Source organism: Macrobrachium rosenbergii, chromosome 9 (assembly GCF_040412425.1).
Source record: "Macrobrachium rosenbergii isolate ZJJX-2024 chromosome 9, ASM4041242v1, whole genome shotgun sequence".
Classification (NCBI taxonomy): Eukaryota; Metazoa; Arthropoda; class Malacostraca; order Decapoda; family Palaemonidae; genus Macrobrachium; species Macrobrachium rosenbergii.
Genome location: NC_089749.1, coordinates 48,891,053 through 48,908,900, shown reverse-complemented (window position 1 = coordinate 48,908,900; position 17,848 = coordinate 48,891,053). Strand labels below are relative to the sequence as shown.

At 38.1% G+C, this 17,848-nt stretch overlaps 2 protein-coding genes across 3 annotated transcripts in view; one reads left to right on the top strand and one right to left on the bottom strand.

Moving 5' to 3' along the window:
• LOC136841767 (phosphatidylinositol 3,4,5-trisphosphate 3-phosphatase TPTE2-like) overlaps positions 1-17,848 on the top strand; it is a 159,281-nt gene that overhangs the window by 18,117 nt on the left and 123,316 nt on the right. The gene's annotated exons all lie outside the window — the stretch shown is intronic.
• LOC136841977 (probable DNA replication complex GINS protein PSF3) overlaps positions 8,971-17,848 on the bottom strand; it is a 14,783-nt gene continuing 5,905 nt past the window's right edge. The window contains exon 2 of the mRNA XM_067109382.1: positions 8,971-9,204. Within this exon, the coding sequence (XP_066965483.1) occupies positions 8,971-9,204 (234 nt within the window). The remainder of the gene's footprint in view (positions 9,205-17,848) is intronic.

Here is a 17,848-nt window from a genome sequence, read left to right as displayed (position 1 = left end):
TGGACTTATGTTACAGACTTTAGGCCTATTTAACAGACTTTAATGTTTAGGCCTATTTGATAGACTTTCATGTCTAGGTCTGTTTAACAAACTATAATATTTCGGCCTGTTTAATAGACTTTAATGTTTCGGCCTATTTAACAGACTTTAATGATGAAGCCTATTTAACAGGCTTTAATGTTTAAGCCTGTTAAGTAGGCTGTTTAATGTTTAGGCTCGTTCAGTAGATTGTTTAATGTTTAGTTCTGTTTATTAGTCTGTTTAATCATTAGGTTTCTTCAGTGGCCTGGGTAATGTACAGGGTGTCTCAAAAGTCTGGGCACATAGAAAATGTATTTAACACTTTGATTTTTGTTTAAAAATGGCTATAAAATTTATAAAGGTAAATGTATGTCATGTTGAACATGTCTTGTAACTGATAAACTAACTGATAATTGATGAATTTAATTAAAAGTCCTAGTGGGTTTAATTTATACTTTTCCTATGGGGCATGATTTTTGGGACACCCTGTATATGTATTTTCAGCAGACTTTTTAATGATTAGGTTCAGTGTTTAGTCCCATTAGTGAATTCTTTTTTTAAAGTTAAATTCGACCAATTTTGTTACAAGTGAATCAAAGATTTTACATCATTTGTTTCGAACTTGCCATGTTTTCATTACGTTCTTCCCGGGAAAGCGTGTGAAGGGGAATGTAGTGCTGTTTTCTAGTCCAGGAAAACGGAAGAAGTTGAAGAATTCTAGAGCATAACAGTAGTAGGGAAGAAACAGCTCATGTCACTGAAATATATATACGGTTAAGATTGACAAGTTATTGTTTTGAGATTGCATGCCGGAACAAATACTCAGTTAATGTTTTTCATTGTGTGCAGAAATATTCAGATGTTATTTAAGAACTTCCTGTTGACTGATTGAATGTATCACAGTCGTTGGCTCATACACTGATTTGCCATGTGATGCCTTAATTTATCAGTTTATTAGTTATCTAATTGAATTATTTCTTTGTCAGAGAGTGACTTATTTTTACAAATGAAGTTAGTTTGCCTGGTCATCACCATACTTAATTTTAAACTCCGTAGGGGGATACTGCTGTCAGTGCACTTCATGCGGTGCACTGTAGTCGCTTTCATTCCTCTTTTTGCACCTCCATTCATATTCTCCTTCTTCCTCTTACTTTCCACCCTCGCCTAACAGTTGAGTCATAGTGCAACTGCGAGGTTTTCTTCCTGTTACACCTTGCAAACCTTTTACTGTTAATTTCCCTTTCAGCGCTGAATGACCTCATAGGTCCCACTGCTTGGCCTGTAGCCTAAATTCTATATTCTATTCATATGTTTAAATTCTCTCTCTCTCTCTCTCTCTCTCTCTCTCTCTCTCTCTCTCTCTCTCTCTCTCTCTCTCTAAGATGGATGACTTCCAGGTTACAGTTGCTGGCCCCATAACCAAATTCCCTGGATAACATGTTGCGTAGTTTTATGTAAAAGAAAACTATTGAGGTTGCTGCTTGTCTGTCTGTCCGCCCTCAGATCTTAAAAACTACTGAGGCTAGAGGACTGCAAATTGGTATATTGATCATCCACCCTCCAATCATCAAACATACCAAATTACAGCCCTCTAGCTTCAGTAGTTTTTATTTTATTTAAGGTGAAATTTAGCCATGATCATGCGTTTGGCACCTCTATAGGTGCTAACAACACAGACCACCACCGGACTGTGGCTGAAAGTTTCTTGGGCCGCGTCTAAGAGTTTCATGGGCCGCGGCTAAAAGTTTCATACAGCATTGTACGTTGTACAGAAAACTCGATTGCGCCGAAGAAACTTCGGCGCATTTTTTACTTGTTCTATTTTATTTAAGGTTAAACCAAATCGTGGCTGAGTTTCATCGGCCGTGGCTAAGAATTTCATGGGCCGTGGCTGAGGCCACCTTCGGACCGTGGCTGAGTTTCATGGGCCGCGGCTGTACAGAAAATTCGATTGCGCCGAAGAAACTTCGACGCGTTTTTTACTTGTTTATTATTGCAGGGACGCCGCCCTGACGGGCAACTTATCTCTTCTGTTGTTGGTCTCTACAGGCCTAATGGTGTTCTATTTCGTGTTGTAGAGTCAGTATGTTGACGTTTAACTCACATTTTGTTTGTTGTTGTAGGGCCTGTGCGTTGTTGTTTTGGTGATGTAGCGTATAAAGTATATTGTTGTTCTCGAGGCTGTATGGTGTTGCTGATTTCCCAGACGAAGCTTTTCCTTGATAATTGGAGAGTTTTTCTGACCATCTGATAACCCTTTAATCTCTTTTGGTTCTCATTCAGTATTTTCAGTTGTTAATATTTATCCACTTACTGACTTCGGCACCTCTTGGGCCACGTTGTTATTCTTAGCCGCTAGCACCGGACCTTCAAAGTTATTTAGAAAATTTTGTAACACCTTATCATTTTTATAATTTTTACCATTTTTATCATTTATTTGGCCTGAAATGAAAGTCAAAATAGTTATGATCCACGCCATGAAGACGTCGAGATGTCGGGAAATATTTGATTTTATAATGATACTGGCTTATTAAAAAGGACCGCAGGATTGAATTCATTTTGCACTGGCACTAAAATTGTATCAGGTTCAATATGTTGCTGTGCATTGTCATATGTAAGGGTTTGTGATAGTTAAGCCTGGTTTTCATTACTAGTAGCCTAGTGTGTGTCTGCTACACACTGCGTTTCATTTCGTAGGATAAGTTCAATACTGAGAGTTTGTACATTATATACAGCTTTCTTCACGACGGAGGATTTTGCTGGCTAGATTCTACGTAAGTTCAGTCCTGAGGTTTCTGTTATTAATAGTCAGTCAGATCCGTTAATGATCTTTTCATTCATTACAATCGTTAGACTATAATTCAGTGCTGACATTTATATTTATCGGAATTATTTAAAGTTTAAAGTTTAGTATTTTCAATGTGAGCTCAGAGCTGAACGTTAGTGTAAATTAGATAAAAATTTATTTAGAATTTTTACTAATTAGTATAATATCTGTAATGACTGTTTATTTTGTTCAGTATGAGTTCAATACAAATCTCTTTTATTTATGTAAATTCAACCAATGCAAGTTCAGTAGTGATCTTTTGTCTCCTATAATCGATTCAAGTTCATTCCCGAGCATTTTGGGTAATTTATACTTATAGTATAAGCTCAGTAGTGAAGTTGTTTTTTTTCAATTTCAAAATAAGTTCGGGATTGCGTGATTCGACATCACAAACGGTGTTCGAGAGGAGAGAAACTGAGAGTCTGGAGGGTCTCCCGAAATCAAGTTAAGCCGGAAAAATAGGTCTGTTTATTCCTCTCGTCTTCGAGAGTTCCACAAATCGGTTTATGACCGGGAGCGTAACGACATTTCGTCCTCCGGAGGGAGTAATTGAACGTGACTCAGTTCTTTAGCGTATTTCCTGATCTTATTATTATTATATACAGTTTTATGAAGTTATCATTCACATTGCTCTCTTAATTATTCTAAGCTCGGTGGAGTTACGTTTTTATTTTTCATATTCTCATTTTACCTTTCTCTGTGACCCTTGGTAACTTTTATTCTTTCGGAAATAGTTCATCGAAATGTGGATTAACAATACAATGGTAAGGGAATGTTAAGTTTCAAAGTTCTACCTACTTCATGATAGAAAAAAAATGCTACTGTTATTATCTAGTGCACCTGGGTTAGGACATTCTGGTCCGATCTTTGTTGTTAGGTCAAGGTTTTCGACCTTTTTTGTCAGATGCAACTGGTCCTGCATGACCTTTGTCAGAATAAGGTGGCCTTGCACGACCTTTGTTGTCAGATTCAACTGGTCTTGCACGACCTTTATCAGATTGAGGTGGCCTTGCACGAACTTTATTGTCGGATTGATGTGGCCTTGCACGACCTTTGTCAGATGAAGGTGGCCTTCCTCGACCTTTACAGATTGAGGTGGCCTTCCACGACCTTTGTTGTCAGATTAAGGTGGCCTTGCACGGCCTTTGTTAACGTGACCTTGCACGGCCTTTGTCAGATTAAGGTGGCCTTGCACGACCTTTGTTGGCAGATTAAGATGGCCTTGTCCGACCTTTGTTGTGAGATTAAGGTGGCCTTGCATGACCTTTGCTGTCATATTAAGATGGCTTTTTATGACCTTTGTTGTCATATTAAGAAGGCCTTGTACGACCTTTGTTGTTAAGATGGCTTTGCACGACTTATGTTGGCAAGTTAAAATGGCCTTGCACGACCTTTGTTGTCAGATTAAGATGGTCTTGCACGACCTTTGTTGTCAGATTAAGGTGGCTTTGCATGACCTTTGTTGTCAGATTAAGATGGACTTGCACGACCTTTGTTGTCAGATTAAGATGGACTTGCACGACCTTTGTTGTCAGATTAAGATGGGCTTGCACGACCTTTGTTGTTAGATTATGATGGACTTGCACGACTTTTGTTGTCAGATTAAGTTGGGCTTGCATGACCTTTGTTGCCAGATTAAGATGGCCCTGCACGACCTTGTTGTCAGATTAAGGTGGCTTTGCATGACCTTTGTTGTCAGATGAAGATGGCCTTGCATGACTCATTGTGAGACTGAGGTATCCCTGCGCCATCTTTGCTTCTTTATTATCAGATTAAGGCAGCCTTGCACGGCGGTTGTCGTCAGATGATGTGGTCTGTTAGAATATAGCCTAAGTGATCTTGTGCCCCTCAGTAGTCTCGTACTAAAAATAATAGCCCGTCCATTTTGCTGGAACCTGTGGAAATATCCTCCAAGAGTTTTCTCCTTAGGAAATCTGAATCATGATATTGATAAGTTGGTCGTGCTGATTTAAATTTTAAAACTTTCCAGCAATTGTTGTTGTTTTTGTTCATGTTTTATTATTGTTGTCGTGGTAAGAGGAGCATCAGTTTACAGATAGATAATCAGTAATATCATTATTCGTTAAGATCAGTGAGTAGTAGTAGTAGCAGCAGCGAAAGCAGTTCAAGTATTTGTCGTTTTGTTGACCATAATAATGATGCTCTAACTAGTGGGGGTAAGGGGAAGAAAATATCCTTGTTTTTACTGTCGTAATATTCAAACTCATTTCAGCAAACTTTGCAGGAATTTATAAGCACTTGATATTGCAGTCATCGTCCGAGCTCCCCCTTCCCCCCTCCCCCCCGCCCTTCATCCTCGGCGCATCAGTAAAAACTGATAAATACTCGACCATAAAATATCTGGGTCGCCCCAGAACGCTCCAGATATTAAATGGGGCAAGTTTCCACGATGCTTATCCCTTCCAGAGTCGTTCTGGAACTTTTCACGCATTTTATTGTTTGTATTTTTTCTGCAGAAACCTTTTTAATTTTAATGGACGGTCTTTAATAGTGGCCAGTGGCAAGAACTTCTTTTTCCCAAAGAGCAGAAATTTTTCAAGTGTTTGTCATTAATACGTTTAACGCGATGTTTGGAGGACGGATTATATTGGAGAGTTATTGACCGGTTTTCCTGCTTCAGTTTTAATTGTGGACTTGAGATAACTCTATAACACACACACACACACACACACACACACATATACGTATATATATATATTATATATATGTATATATATACATACATACATACATACATACATACATACATATATACACACACCTTTAAGCAGTGAGCGAAAATAGTTTCCGCAATTATCTTCCTAACGCTGGCTGAGGCAAAAGGTGTTTTCCTTTTTCTTGGCTTCCTTAGTTTTACAAAGGAAAATGTTTAACCGAGCACTTTTAAAACCCTCTTTTTCCGAAGGTGAACATATATTTACTGCCTGGGATAGAGAAAGGGCCAGTTTTGCAGAGAGAGAGAGAGAGAGAGAGAGAGAGAGAGAGAGAGAGAGAGAGAGAGAGAGAGGTTGCAATGTCTGTGTTGCACAAAAGGAGCCTCATTTTCGCTGGCAATTTACATTTAATAATCATTAATTATATCATATGTTCTTCGTCTTGTTTTCTTTACCATACGGCGTAATTAGTGGTCAGACATTTTGAGCACTACCTTGGGGAAGGAATGTGTGATTACACATTGGTTTACGTCTCTCTCTCTCTCTCTCTCTCTCTCTCTCTCTCTCTCTCTCTCTCTGTATGTATATATATATATATATATATATATATATATATATATATATATATATATATATATATATATATACATATACATATATTTTTACACACACCTTTATATCTGTATATACATATATATATATATATATATATATATATATATATATATATATATATATATATATATATATATAAAATCAACAAATCAATTTTTCTCTCAAAGTGAGTATGCCCAGATGAGGTTAGCCCAGCGTTTTAAAGCGAATTTTTTGGGATGGGGCTGCCAGCCCATGGCGCTGGAAAACAGTGACATCAGTTTCTTCATTATGTCTTTGACCACTTTCGACAACAAGTGACATAACAGATTCCCTGAAGGAACTCTTTCACCTCCCTTCGTCACTTCCTTCTTAACTTGCATTACCCCCTTCATCTCCCCCACCCCACCAATCACATAAAAGAAGCTGAGCTTTCGTGTAGAGAGAGAGAGAGAGAGAGAGAGAGAGAGAGAGAGAGAGAGAGAGAGAGAGAGAGAGAGAGAGACTTCCTGTTTTGCAGGATATCTATTTCTTCGTCCTCATCACTTGTAACAGATTGGGGGAGATTATGATGTTTGCTGTTTGCGTGACTCTTCGTGGATGGCCATTGTGGAGTCGTGAAAGGGTCGTCTTATTTCAGATGTTTGGTAGCCTATTTATTTATTTATTTGTTTTGATTACATCTGTGTTTTTCTATTGATTGCTATCTTCATGCTTATGAAATGGATGACCATTCTGAGGTCACGAGAGGTCATCTTATGTTAATCGATTGGATACAGAACGTTTGTTTTCATTACGAGCGACCCAGTGACCGCACCCTCCCCAGCCCCCCCCTTCCCCCCCAACAGAAAGGAAAGAGAGAAAGGAAGGAAACGATGGACTTTTTGTCTCTTAGAAGCAGTAAGGTTTTATTTCAGGAGGAAACCGAAGCAGGACGAGAATTCCGAAGCTTGGAAGTTGAAGGAAAGAATGCCGCAACTGAATCATTGTTGGTTCATTTTTTTTTTTTTGCTTGCTTGTTTGTTTATGGGGTAAGGCAAAGCGTTACCGGAGGCAGACCTAGCGACCACTAAACAAGCAATTAGGTTTTGGGAAAGAGAGGAATGTCACATCTAGGGAGAAGGGACATTTTCAGAGGTGGATTGCTTAGCCTTGGCGTAGGTTTGAAGTCTTGTAATTTTTTTCCTCTCTTTATTTATATATAATTTCAGTTTTGTTTGTCCAGGTGTGCTTTTATACAGGTGTTTCATCCGAAGGCTCTGAACGTATATATGTTCTCCTGTTGAGAGACTGAGATGGGCATGTTTTGCCCAAATCAGGGAAGTTCATTGCAAATAAAACGTGGTGATAGGGTTATCCAAGTGATAGCGCCACCGCCTCTTCAAAAAAGACGGGTTAGATGCTGTTGGAAATACAGAGTAAGGGGAGATTTCTCCGCATTGTAAAAGTGAATGGTTTGGGAACTCGATCACAGAGACTCGTATTGTGGACTGTATATCAAGGTGTAGGGAATGTATTCTGTAGACCTTGCCGTATATTTAGTCTGTTTACTGCGTACTGTAGAGTTGATGCGTCATGTTCATAGGTGCTGTTTGCCAATCCCATTTTCCTAAAACTTTAACCTTGCAATTTTCTTACGCGCATTCTCTCTCTCTCTCTCTCTCTCTCTCTCTCTCTCTCTCTCTCTCTCTCTCTTTGTAGTTTGCAGTTTGTTCTGAAACTTATGTTACAGTCTCTTTGGCAGTGTAATCAGGAAGGTTGTTTTCAAGGAATTTATTGTAATGATTGTCGTATTTTTTCGCAGTAATTTTATTTTTATTCAGTCTGGGCTCTATCCCGAGATTTTCCACTACAGATCTGATTCCCCGGCAATAGTTGGTAGATATTGTTAGAATTTTTCATTTCTGTTGCAGATTAATTTTTTGGACATTTTTGTGTATTTGATGTAAATACATTGACGCGATATGTGTATGTGTGTGTGTATATATATATATATACATACATACATATATATATATATATATATATATATAAAGTATGTCTATATATATATGTGTGTATGTATGTATGTATATATGTATGTATTTACTTCCTTTCATATTTAGCTTACACACACTCACCTTTAATGGAAGGATAAAACGCAGTTGTCTTGATGCTTAATAATTGTTGTTCGATCAACGGCCGCCGTTTTTACAAGTGAAGAAAAATGGGCTCTTTGATGTTTAAAAGAACTTTGGAAGGATAATTGAAATTCTCAGTTTTTGAAATGGGATTTTTTATGATTCCAAATAAATTGGAATATTTGGTCCATTTTCGTGTAACTCTGTGCGTTTATTTGATTTTTAATTGTTTTTCGATCTACGACCCAGTTTTGGCTACTTTTGGCGCCGCACCACTTCGTAGAGAGAGAGAGAGAGAGAGAGAGAGAGAGAGAGAGAACTGTTGTTGAATTGTTACAGTAAGAGTTCTTCTGCATCTTCCTTTTCATCTTTATTGTAATAACTTTTTTTTTGGGGGGGGGGCTTTGGTCTTGAATATTTATGACTGTTTTTTTTGGGTAGTATACTTAGCGTTGTTGTGGTTGTTTGTTGGTTTTCTCGCCTTTGGTGTTGTTGTTTTTGGTGTTGTCGTCTCATCTGTTGTTATTGTAGGGTATTGTCGTTCTTCGCTGTGGTTGTTGTTTAATGTTGTCATCTCCACTACTGTTGTTTATGATGATGTCATCTCCGCTGTTGTTGTTTGGTGTTGTCGTCTCCCCTGTTGTTGTTGTGGGGTGTTGTCTCCGCTATTGTTGTTGGATGTTGTCATCTCAGCTGTTGATGTTGGGCGTTGCCGTCTCCGCTGTTGTTGTTGTTATTGGTGTTGTCGTTGTTGTTGTTGGTGGTGGGTGTTGTCCCTGCTGCTGCTGTTGTTGGTTTTGTCGTCCTGGTGCTTTTGTTGTTTTTTTTTTTTGTTATCTCCGCTAATGTTGTTGGTGGTGGTGTTTTTTGTGTTGGTGGTGTTGTCATCTCCTCTGTTGTTTTTATTTAGTGCTGTGTATATGTTTTCATCTCCGGTGTTGTTTTTGTTATTGTCAGGTATTGTGGCCTGTTGTAGTTGTTGTATCATGCAATAAAGCATCGAAAGCACTGTATAATTTTAATTATCACATGAACAGACTTTTTGGCATTTGTAGAATTTTTTTTTTTACAGATTTTACACCAAATAGACAATCTTTCTTTTTCTATTTTGGTGAAAAAGTGAAGCCACACTTACTTGTCAAAGTGGTGTTCGCCAGACTTCTGTAGTTGCGCCAATTTCGGTCACTTCGAGCAAATTTTGAAACCGACATTGGGTACTTGTTGCAAATGTTGCCATCGGTACTGGTTATTTGACGAAAAATTTGCCATGGGTAGTGACTTGATCGATGCAAATTTTGTCATCAGTGCTAGGTATTTGGTGAAGATTTTTCCAAAAGTATAGAGTACTTGGTGAAAATGTTTCAACAAGTACAAGTTGCGTATTGAAAATGCTTCCACCAATATAGGGTACTTTTATTGAGAAGTTTTCCACCATTATAGGTCACTTTTATTGAAAGATTTTCCACCAGTATGGGTCACGTGTTGAAAATGTTTCCACCAGTATGGGTCACTATTATTGAAAAATTTTCCACTAGCATAGGTCACTTGTTGAAAATATTTCCACCAGTGTAGATCACTCATTGAAAATGTTTCCACCAGAATAGAGCACTTGGTGAAAATGTTTCCACCAGTATAGGTCACTTGTTGAAAACGTTTCCACCAGTATAGAGCACTTGGTGAAAATGTTACCACCAGTGCTGGTTACATGCAGAAAGCTTTGCTACCAGTATTAGTTACAAGGTACATATTTTGAAACCAGTATTGGCTGCTTGCTGCATGTTACCAGAATTCCTGGTTAATTTGTTACTTTCCTTACTTGTTACTTTTCCACCATTATTTGGTACCAGCTTAAAATTTTGCTACTAATATTGGTAACACGGTGCAAACGTTGGCTGCCACCATTACTGAGTACATGGTAAAAATATTGCCACAAACATAGGTAACTTATTGAAAATTTTTTGAACAGTATAGAGAACTTTGTAAAACTGTTGCAACTAATACTGGTTAGTTGCTGAAAAGGTACATATTTTAAAACCAGTATTGGCAGCTTGGTGTAAATTTTACTACCAATAATACTGATTTGGTAAAGCATTTTTCACCGCTTTTAGCTATATAGTAAAACTTGTGCTACCGTTAGTGGTAGCATGGTGCAAAATTTGGCAAAGAGACGCGAATAGACACCTAAAAAACCTCCTCAAGACCTCACCCTCTATAAAAAGAAAGATAATACGACGGCCAGACACCACTAAGCTGTCGTAGTTTTTTCAATCAACTGTTGGCTCTCTCTCTCTCTCTCTCTCTCTCTCTCTCTCTCTCTCTCTCTCTCTCTCTCTCTCTCACACAAAAGAGAAATGGTTTTTTGTCTATAGTCTCCCTGTCGCATTCATTTTATAATTTAAGTCTTTACCGCCGTAACTAACGGCGAGAGCTGCCATGTTCATTACCAGTAGCGCCTTATCTCCTGTTCCTTTTGTTTCTCCTGTTCCTTTTGTTGCTAAGGAGGCCTTGGAGCCTGTTCTTCCTCCTCTCGGAGGTATTAAGGGATGACAAGTTAATTTACTGTTAAAGAAGTTATTCTGAATTGCTTTTATGTATATACCCATATCACCGGAGAAATGAATCCACAGTTATGTATGGGTACAAATATTTTAAAAATAAATCTGAACAGATTGATTTGTGCCTATACACAACCTTGGGTTTGTTTCTCCATTTCAAGACTCATGTTGCTATGAGTATTTTTTAAAACTCATTTATGCTATTTACCCCATCTTTTTATGATCTCACTTTGAAATCTTTATTCTCTAGTTATTGTATCACTGCTGCCTGTTTTCAAAAATTACAAAATAATTGGCCTTTTTTTGTATTGAATTTATGAACATTTCCGGGAAAAATATTTATATCTTTATTATTTATTAGCTCAATATTTCAAATTTCATACAGATTTCTTCAGTCTGGACGTAATGATAATTTTTTTTCTGATATTGCATGATTGATTCTTTTGTATTTTACCTGAATGATCAGCGGTAAAAATGGAACTGTAATATTTTCCTTCATTTACTGTATCTTTGCCTCGTAATTATATTTCTGTCGGTAGGAGATAGGCAATTCTAAGCTGATTATTTCCTATTATTATTATTCTTATTTTAATTTTCACTGGCATCGGTCCGAAGAAAATTCAGTTTTTATTTTTCATTATCACCACCTATTCGAGTTCCATTTGATTATCTGATTCCCCCGTCCGTCGCTGGTTCGATCCCACGGGACGGTGGACTTATTATCACCGAAAAATTCCCTTCGGTAACATATATGAAAATATATTACTTCCGAGGTAGAGTGAATTGGATATTAAAGGACGTTTGTAGCTTTTGATTGTATATGAATCACGGTGATGTGATAAATAGTCATAATATGGCATGTACTGCGACAAACGCACTACACGGCCAACATGGCAGAGGTGGGTGGATATCGTCTCCAAACGCAAAACACCTGAGTTCGACGGGTGGGCTGATGGAGATGGTATTCATTTATACCTCTCTTGTGGCCGACTGGTTAGTGTGTCATAGTCCTGATTCCCGTCCGTCGCTGGTTCGATCCCACGGGACGGTGGACTTATTATCACCGAAAATTCCCCTTCGGTAACATATATGAAAATATATTACTTCCGGAGGTAGAGTGAATGGATATTAAAGGACGTTTGTAGCTTTCTGATTGTATATGAATCACGGTGATGTGATAAATAGTCATAATATGGCTACGTGCGACAAACGCTCTACACGCCAACATGGCAGAGGTGGGTGGATATCGTCTCCAAACGCAAAACACCTGAGTTTGACGGGTGGGCTGATGGGAGATGGTATTCATTTATACCTCTCTTGTGGCCGACTGGTTAGTGTGTCAGTGTAGTCCTGATTCCCCCGTCCGTCGCTGGTTCGATCCCACGGACGGTGGACTTATTATCACCGATAAATTCCCTTTAACATATATGAAAATATATTACTTCCGAGGTAGAGTGAATTGGATATTAAAGGACGTTTGTAGCTTGATGATTGTATATGAATCACGGTGATGTGATAAATAGTCATATTATGGTTTTTGACAAACGCACTATTTGCCAACATGGGAAAGGTGGGTGGATATCGTCTCCAAACGCAAAACACCTGAGTTCGACGGGTGGGCTGATGGGAGATGGTATTCATTTATACCCTCTTGTGGCCGACTGGTTAGTGTGTCAAAAGTCCTGATTCCCCGTCCATCGCTGGTTCGATGGGACGGGTGGACTTATTATCACCTAAAATTCCCCTTCGTAACATATATGAAAATATTATTTTTCCGAGGTAAAGAGTGAATTGGATATTAAAGGACGTTTGTAGGGTTTGATTGTATATGAATCACGGTGATGTGATAAATAGTCATAATATGGGACGTTACACAAACGCACTACACGCCAACATGGCAGAGGTGGGTGGATATCGTCTCCAAAACGCAAAACACCTGAGTTCGACGGGTGGGCTGATGGGAGATGGTATTCATTTATACCTCTAATTGGCCGACTGGTTAGTGTGTCACTTTAATCCTGATTCCCCGTCCGTCGCTGGTTCGAAAGAAAGGGACGGTGGACTTTATCACCGAAAAATTCCTTTGGGTAACATATATGAAAATATATTACTTCCGAGGTAGAGTGAATTGATATTAAAGGACGTTTGTAGCTTTCTGATTGTATATGAATCACGGTGATGTGATAAATAGTCATTTATGGCTACGCGACAAACGCAGAGGGTTGCCAACATGGCAGAGGTGGGTGGATATCGTCTCCAAACGCAAAACACCTGAGTTCGACGGGTGGGCTGATGGGAGATGGTATTCATTTATACCTCTCTTGTGGGTGACTGGTTAGTGTGTCACTGTAGTCCCTGATTCCCCGTCCGCCGCTGGTTCGATCCCACGGGAGGGTGGACTTATTATCACTGAAAAATTCCCTCTTCGGTAACATATATGAAAATATATTACTTTGAGGTAGAGTGAATTGGATATTAAAGGACGTTTGTAGCTTTCTGATTGTATATGAATCACGGTGATGTGATAAATAGTCATAATATGGCTTGCGACAAACGCACTACACGCCAACATGGCAGAGGTGGGTGATATCGTCTCCCAAATAAAACACCTGAGTTCGACGGGTGGGCTGATGGGAGATGGTATTCATTTATACCTCTTGTGGCCGACTGGTTAGTGTGTCAGTGTAGTCCTGATTCCCCGTCCGTCGCTGGTTCGATCCCACGGGACGGTGGACTTATTATCACCGAAAAATTCCCTTCGTAACATATATGAAAAAATATATTACTGGAGTGAGGTAGAGTGAATTTGATATTAAAGGACGTTTGTAGCTTTTGATTGTATATGAATCACGGTGATGTGATAAATAGTCATATATATATATATATATATATATATATATATATATATATATATATATAACTTGTTACTAGCAATGATTGTTGTTTCTTTTAACAACATTTGTTCCAGGAAAAGTTGTTTTTTCTCTTAATCTCCAGAAACTGGAATTGGAACCACCTATATGTCAAATCTTGGTATTTGTCTATTATTTAAAAGTATTGAGCATTGGGGAAGGTAAGTGGGGCGTGGGTGGAGAGGTGTGAGGAGTTGTAGGGGGAAAGGTTTGCCTATGGGGGTTTGTGGGTTGTTAAAGATTTTCGTGGTTGTAGGAGGGGGTTTGTGGTTTACTGAAGGGTTGTGTGGGTTGTAAAGGGGATGGTTACAGGAGAAAGGAATGGTTAGTGTTTAGGTTAGAGTTGGAGGTTGTTAAAGAAGTGCTTGTGGGTTGCTGAAGATTTTTGTAGGTTGTAATTGGGAGGGCTCCTTAAAATTTAATGTGACATAGGGGACTTACTAAAGAAAGGTGAGGGTTGTAAGGTCAGACCAATGGTTTGTGGGTTGTAAGCATGAAGGGCGTCTAAAGAGAGGTTTCAGCTGTAAGGAAGAGTTGTTTTATGGGGTTATGGTAGAAGGATTGTAAAAATTTTGTGGCTTGTTAAGGAGATGGTTGCTAAAGGAAAGTGTATGGGTAATATGGGAAAGGGTTGCTAGAGGAGATATGGTTTGTATGGGGAGGGTGGCGTATAAATGGGGTGATGGTTGATAATGGAATGGAGAGTGAGTTGTAGTGGGTAGGGTTGTAGGGTTCTGATTGCTGAAGTAAAGTGTTTGGGCAGTATGGGAAAGGGTTGTATAAAGAAATATGGTTTGTATGGGTAGGGTTGTATATAAATGGGGTGGAAAGAGCGCTGCGGCTTGTAGGGTTGTAGGGCGAATGGTTCTTGAAAAGGGTTGCAGGTTGTATAGAGGATACTGAAGGATTGTTGATGAAGAAAGTAAGGGTTGTAATGAAAAGACCATTTAGAAAATATGTAGCTTTTGAACAAAGTGTTGTAGTTCATTGAAATGGGTTGTAATGGCAAGACCATTACAAAACACATAGCCTTCTTACATAATGTTGTAGTTCAGTGAAAATGGGTTGTAATGACAAGACCATTTGTTAAATGTTTAGTTTTTGAATATAATGGTGTAGCTCATTGAAAATGGATTGTAATGACAAGCCCATTGCAAAATACTTAGTCTTTTTACATAATGTTGTAGTTCAGTGAAAATGGGTTGTAATGACAAAACCATTACAAGATACAGAGCCTTTTTATATAATGTTGTAGTTCAGTGAAAATGGGTTGTAATGACAAAACCATTACAAGATACAAAGCCTTTTTACATAATGTTGTAGTTCTGTGAAAATGGTTTGCAGTGACAAGACCATTACAAGATACAGAGCCTTTTTACATAATTATGTAGTTCATGTGAAAATGGGTTGTAATGACAAAACCATTACAAGATACAGAGCCTTTTTACATAATGTTGTAGTTCAGTGAAAATGGTTTGTAATGACAAAACCATTACAAGATACAGAGCCTTTTTACATATTGTTGTAGTTCAGTGAAAATGGGGTTTAATGGTCTTAGCCTTTGTACATAATGTCGTATTTCATTGAAAATGGGTTGTAATGACAAGACCATTACAAAATATGTAGCCTTTGTACACGATGTTGCAGTTCAAAGTGAGAATCACCTCAGGATTATTTTAATTTTTGTATAGAGTACAGCCGATCAGGAGAAACAACGAAGCATCTACATTTTTGCGCATACTGACGGGTCGAGGCCACTCCGGTCTTTTCTGTGTGATGAATAATGTGGATCGTTCGGGAATTAAATATAAACAAAAGGTCGGCATTCCAGGATCGCACACTGAGCTGGTTATTGTCTGGGAGTCCATTTTTGCTTTTTTAGTTTTTTTTATTTTATTATATTTTTAGTTTTATCTTTCTATGTATTTTTTCGGGATTGTTTTCGGGGTAGTTTTATATATATGTGTGTGTGTATATATATATATATATATATATATATATATATATATATATATATATATATATATATATATATATATATATATTATATACTATATATATATATATATATATATATATATATATATATATATATATATATATATATTATATAATATATATACATACAGTACACACACAATTGTGTGTTCAAAAAGTATCCAACCTTTATTCATAAAAATACTCGTATTCAGATACAACAATCTTATAGTAATCTCTTTCAAAGTAGGCCCCTTGGCCTGCCACACACTTCCTCCAACGGTTCTACCACTGTTGGAAGCAGCACTGGAACGCCTCTTTTGAGATGGCGTGCAGTTGGTCCTTTGCATTTTGCATAATTTCTTCTCTAGACTGAAATCTTGCCCCTTTTAAGGGCATATTCAGCTTGGGGAAAAGTCAGAAGTCACACTCAGCCATGTCAGGAGAATAGGGAGCCTGATGAAGCACAGGTAGAGAGAGAGAGAGAGAGAGAGAGAGAGAGAGAGCAAATGAAAAGTTCTGAGAAAAGCTGCGCAGTCTGTGTGACTTCTGGCCTTTCCCCGAGCTGAAAATGTCCCTGAAAGGGACAGACTTCAGTCCAGAGAAGACATCATACAGAATGCGACGGACCAGCTGCGAGCCATCTCAAAAGAGGCATTCCAGTTCTGCTTCTGATAATGGTGGTGGAACCGTTGTGAGAAGTGTGTGGCAGCCCAAGGGGACTACTTTGAAGGAGATTAGTGTAAGATTGTTGTATCTGGATACGAGTAGGCTATTTTGTATGAATAAAGGTCGGATACTTTTTGAACATTTCGTATATATATATATATATATATATATATATATATATATATATATATATATATATATATATATATATATATATATATATATATATCAGTAGAAAGGAAAAAATCCTTAAAAGGTTCATTACAAGAGACTGTTCTTTATTTTACCTCGCGAGTGGATGCGAGAGAAAAGTGATTTAAGTTTCTCCCGAGAGAAATCGTGTCTCGTATTCTTGGCTACCCGAATTTCATGAAGACCGAAGCGATTGAATCTCCTTTATGCCGGGTGCTGTGGTCTTTCGTCTACTGTGCATGAGAGTTTCTCTCTCTTTTTGTTTCTCTCTCTCTGTCTGTTTAAACAAAGAAATATACACGGATAGATGAGTAGATAGGAATTAATAATGGCTTAGTGTGTGTGAACGGTTAGACCAGATGCTGTTTAGCTCTGTGGTTAGTTTTAGATGAGGTTTTGGAAGTATTTTTGGGTTCATACGTGATTGATTTAATCGTATGTTTATCCATGGGGTCACCTACTTTTGGTTGTGAGGACTCATTGGTTAATATACATATACATATATTTATAAATATATATACCTTTATATAATTGTTTCTCTTTTTCTTCATATATATGCACTGTATATATATATGTATGGATTACGTAGTCTTTCTCTCTTTTTTTCTTCTTCCTTCTTTTCTTTTCCACTTGAAGGTCTCGTCAAGGATACGCCATTTCATGGAGACTGCGGTGGGTGAGGGAGTGAGACAGTGGGTGGTGGCGGAGTAAAGACATCATCTCTTATCCAGATTCGAGATTTGATGATCACTCACTGAACATTTTTTTTTTGTCAGTGATTTTATGTGATTGTTTCCGTGGTTTATGCGTGAGATCTCTACTCACTTATCATTTCTCCTTGCACTGCGAGATACCGAGGTGCGATCCCACACGGGTGAAAACGACTGTCGTGTTTCCTTAACAAAAATCCATTGGGAGGGGATTATGCCCGTGGTGATTAGGCCATTCGACTGTGGTTTGTTACAGCCAAGTTTGAAAAGGGCGTGGGGCTAGCAACATCATCCCATAAAAATTTCTGAAAACAGGAAGGGTCAAAACCCCCGAGCCACTGCCTTTAAAAGTAGAAAAGATGTATAGTCGAAAAAAGCTGTATGTTGCTTATGAGAGGGTTCTGTTGATGCTTATGAAGCTGTTAATTTTGTGAGATTTTTGGGCACATGAGGGTTCTCCACGATTCTGCAGTCAGAGCTCCTGAACGGTGGGTTCATCGTCGATTCAGGTATGACCATTTTTTAATCTCGAATCACAACGGTGTAATGTTTGATAATTTAATGCATATATATATATATATATATATATATATATA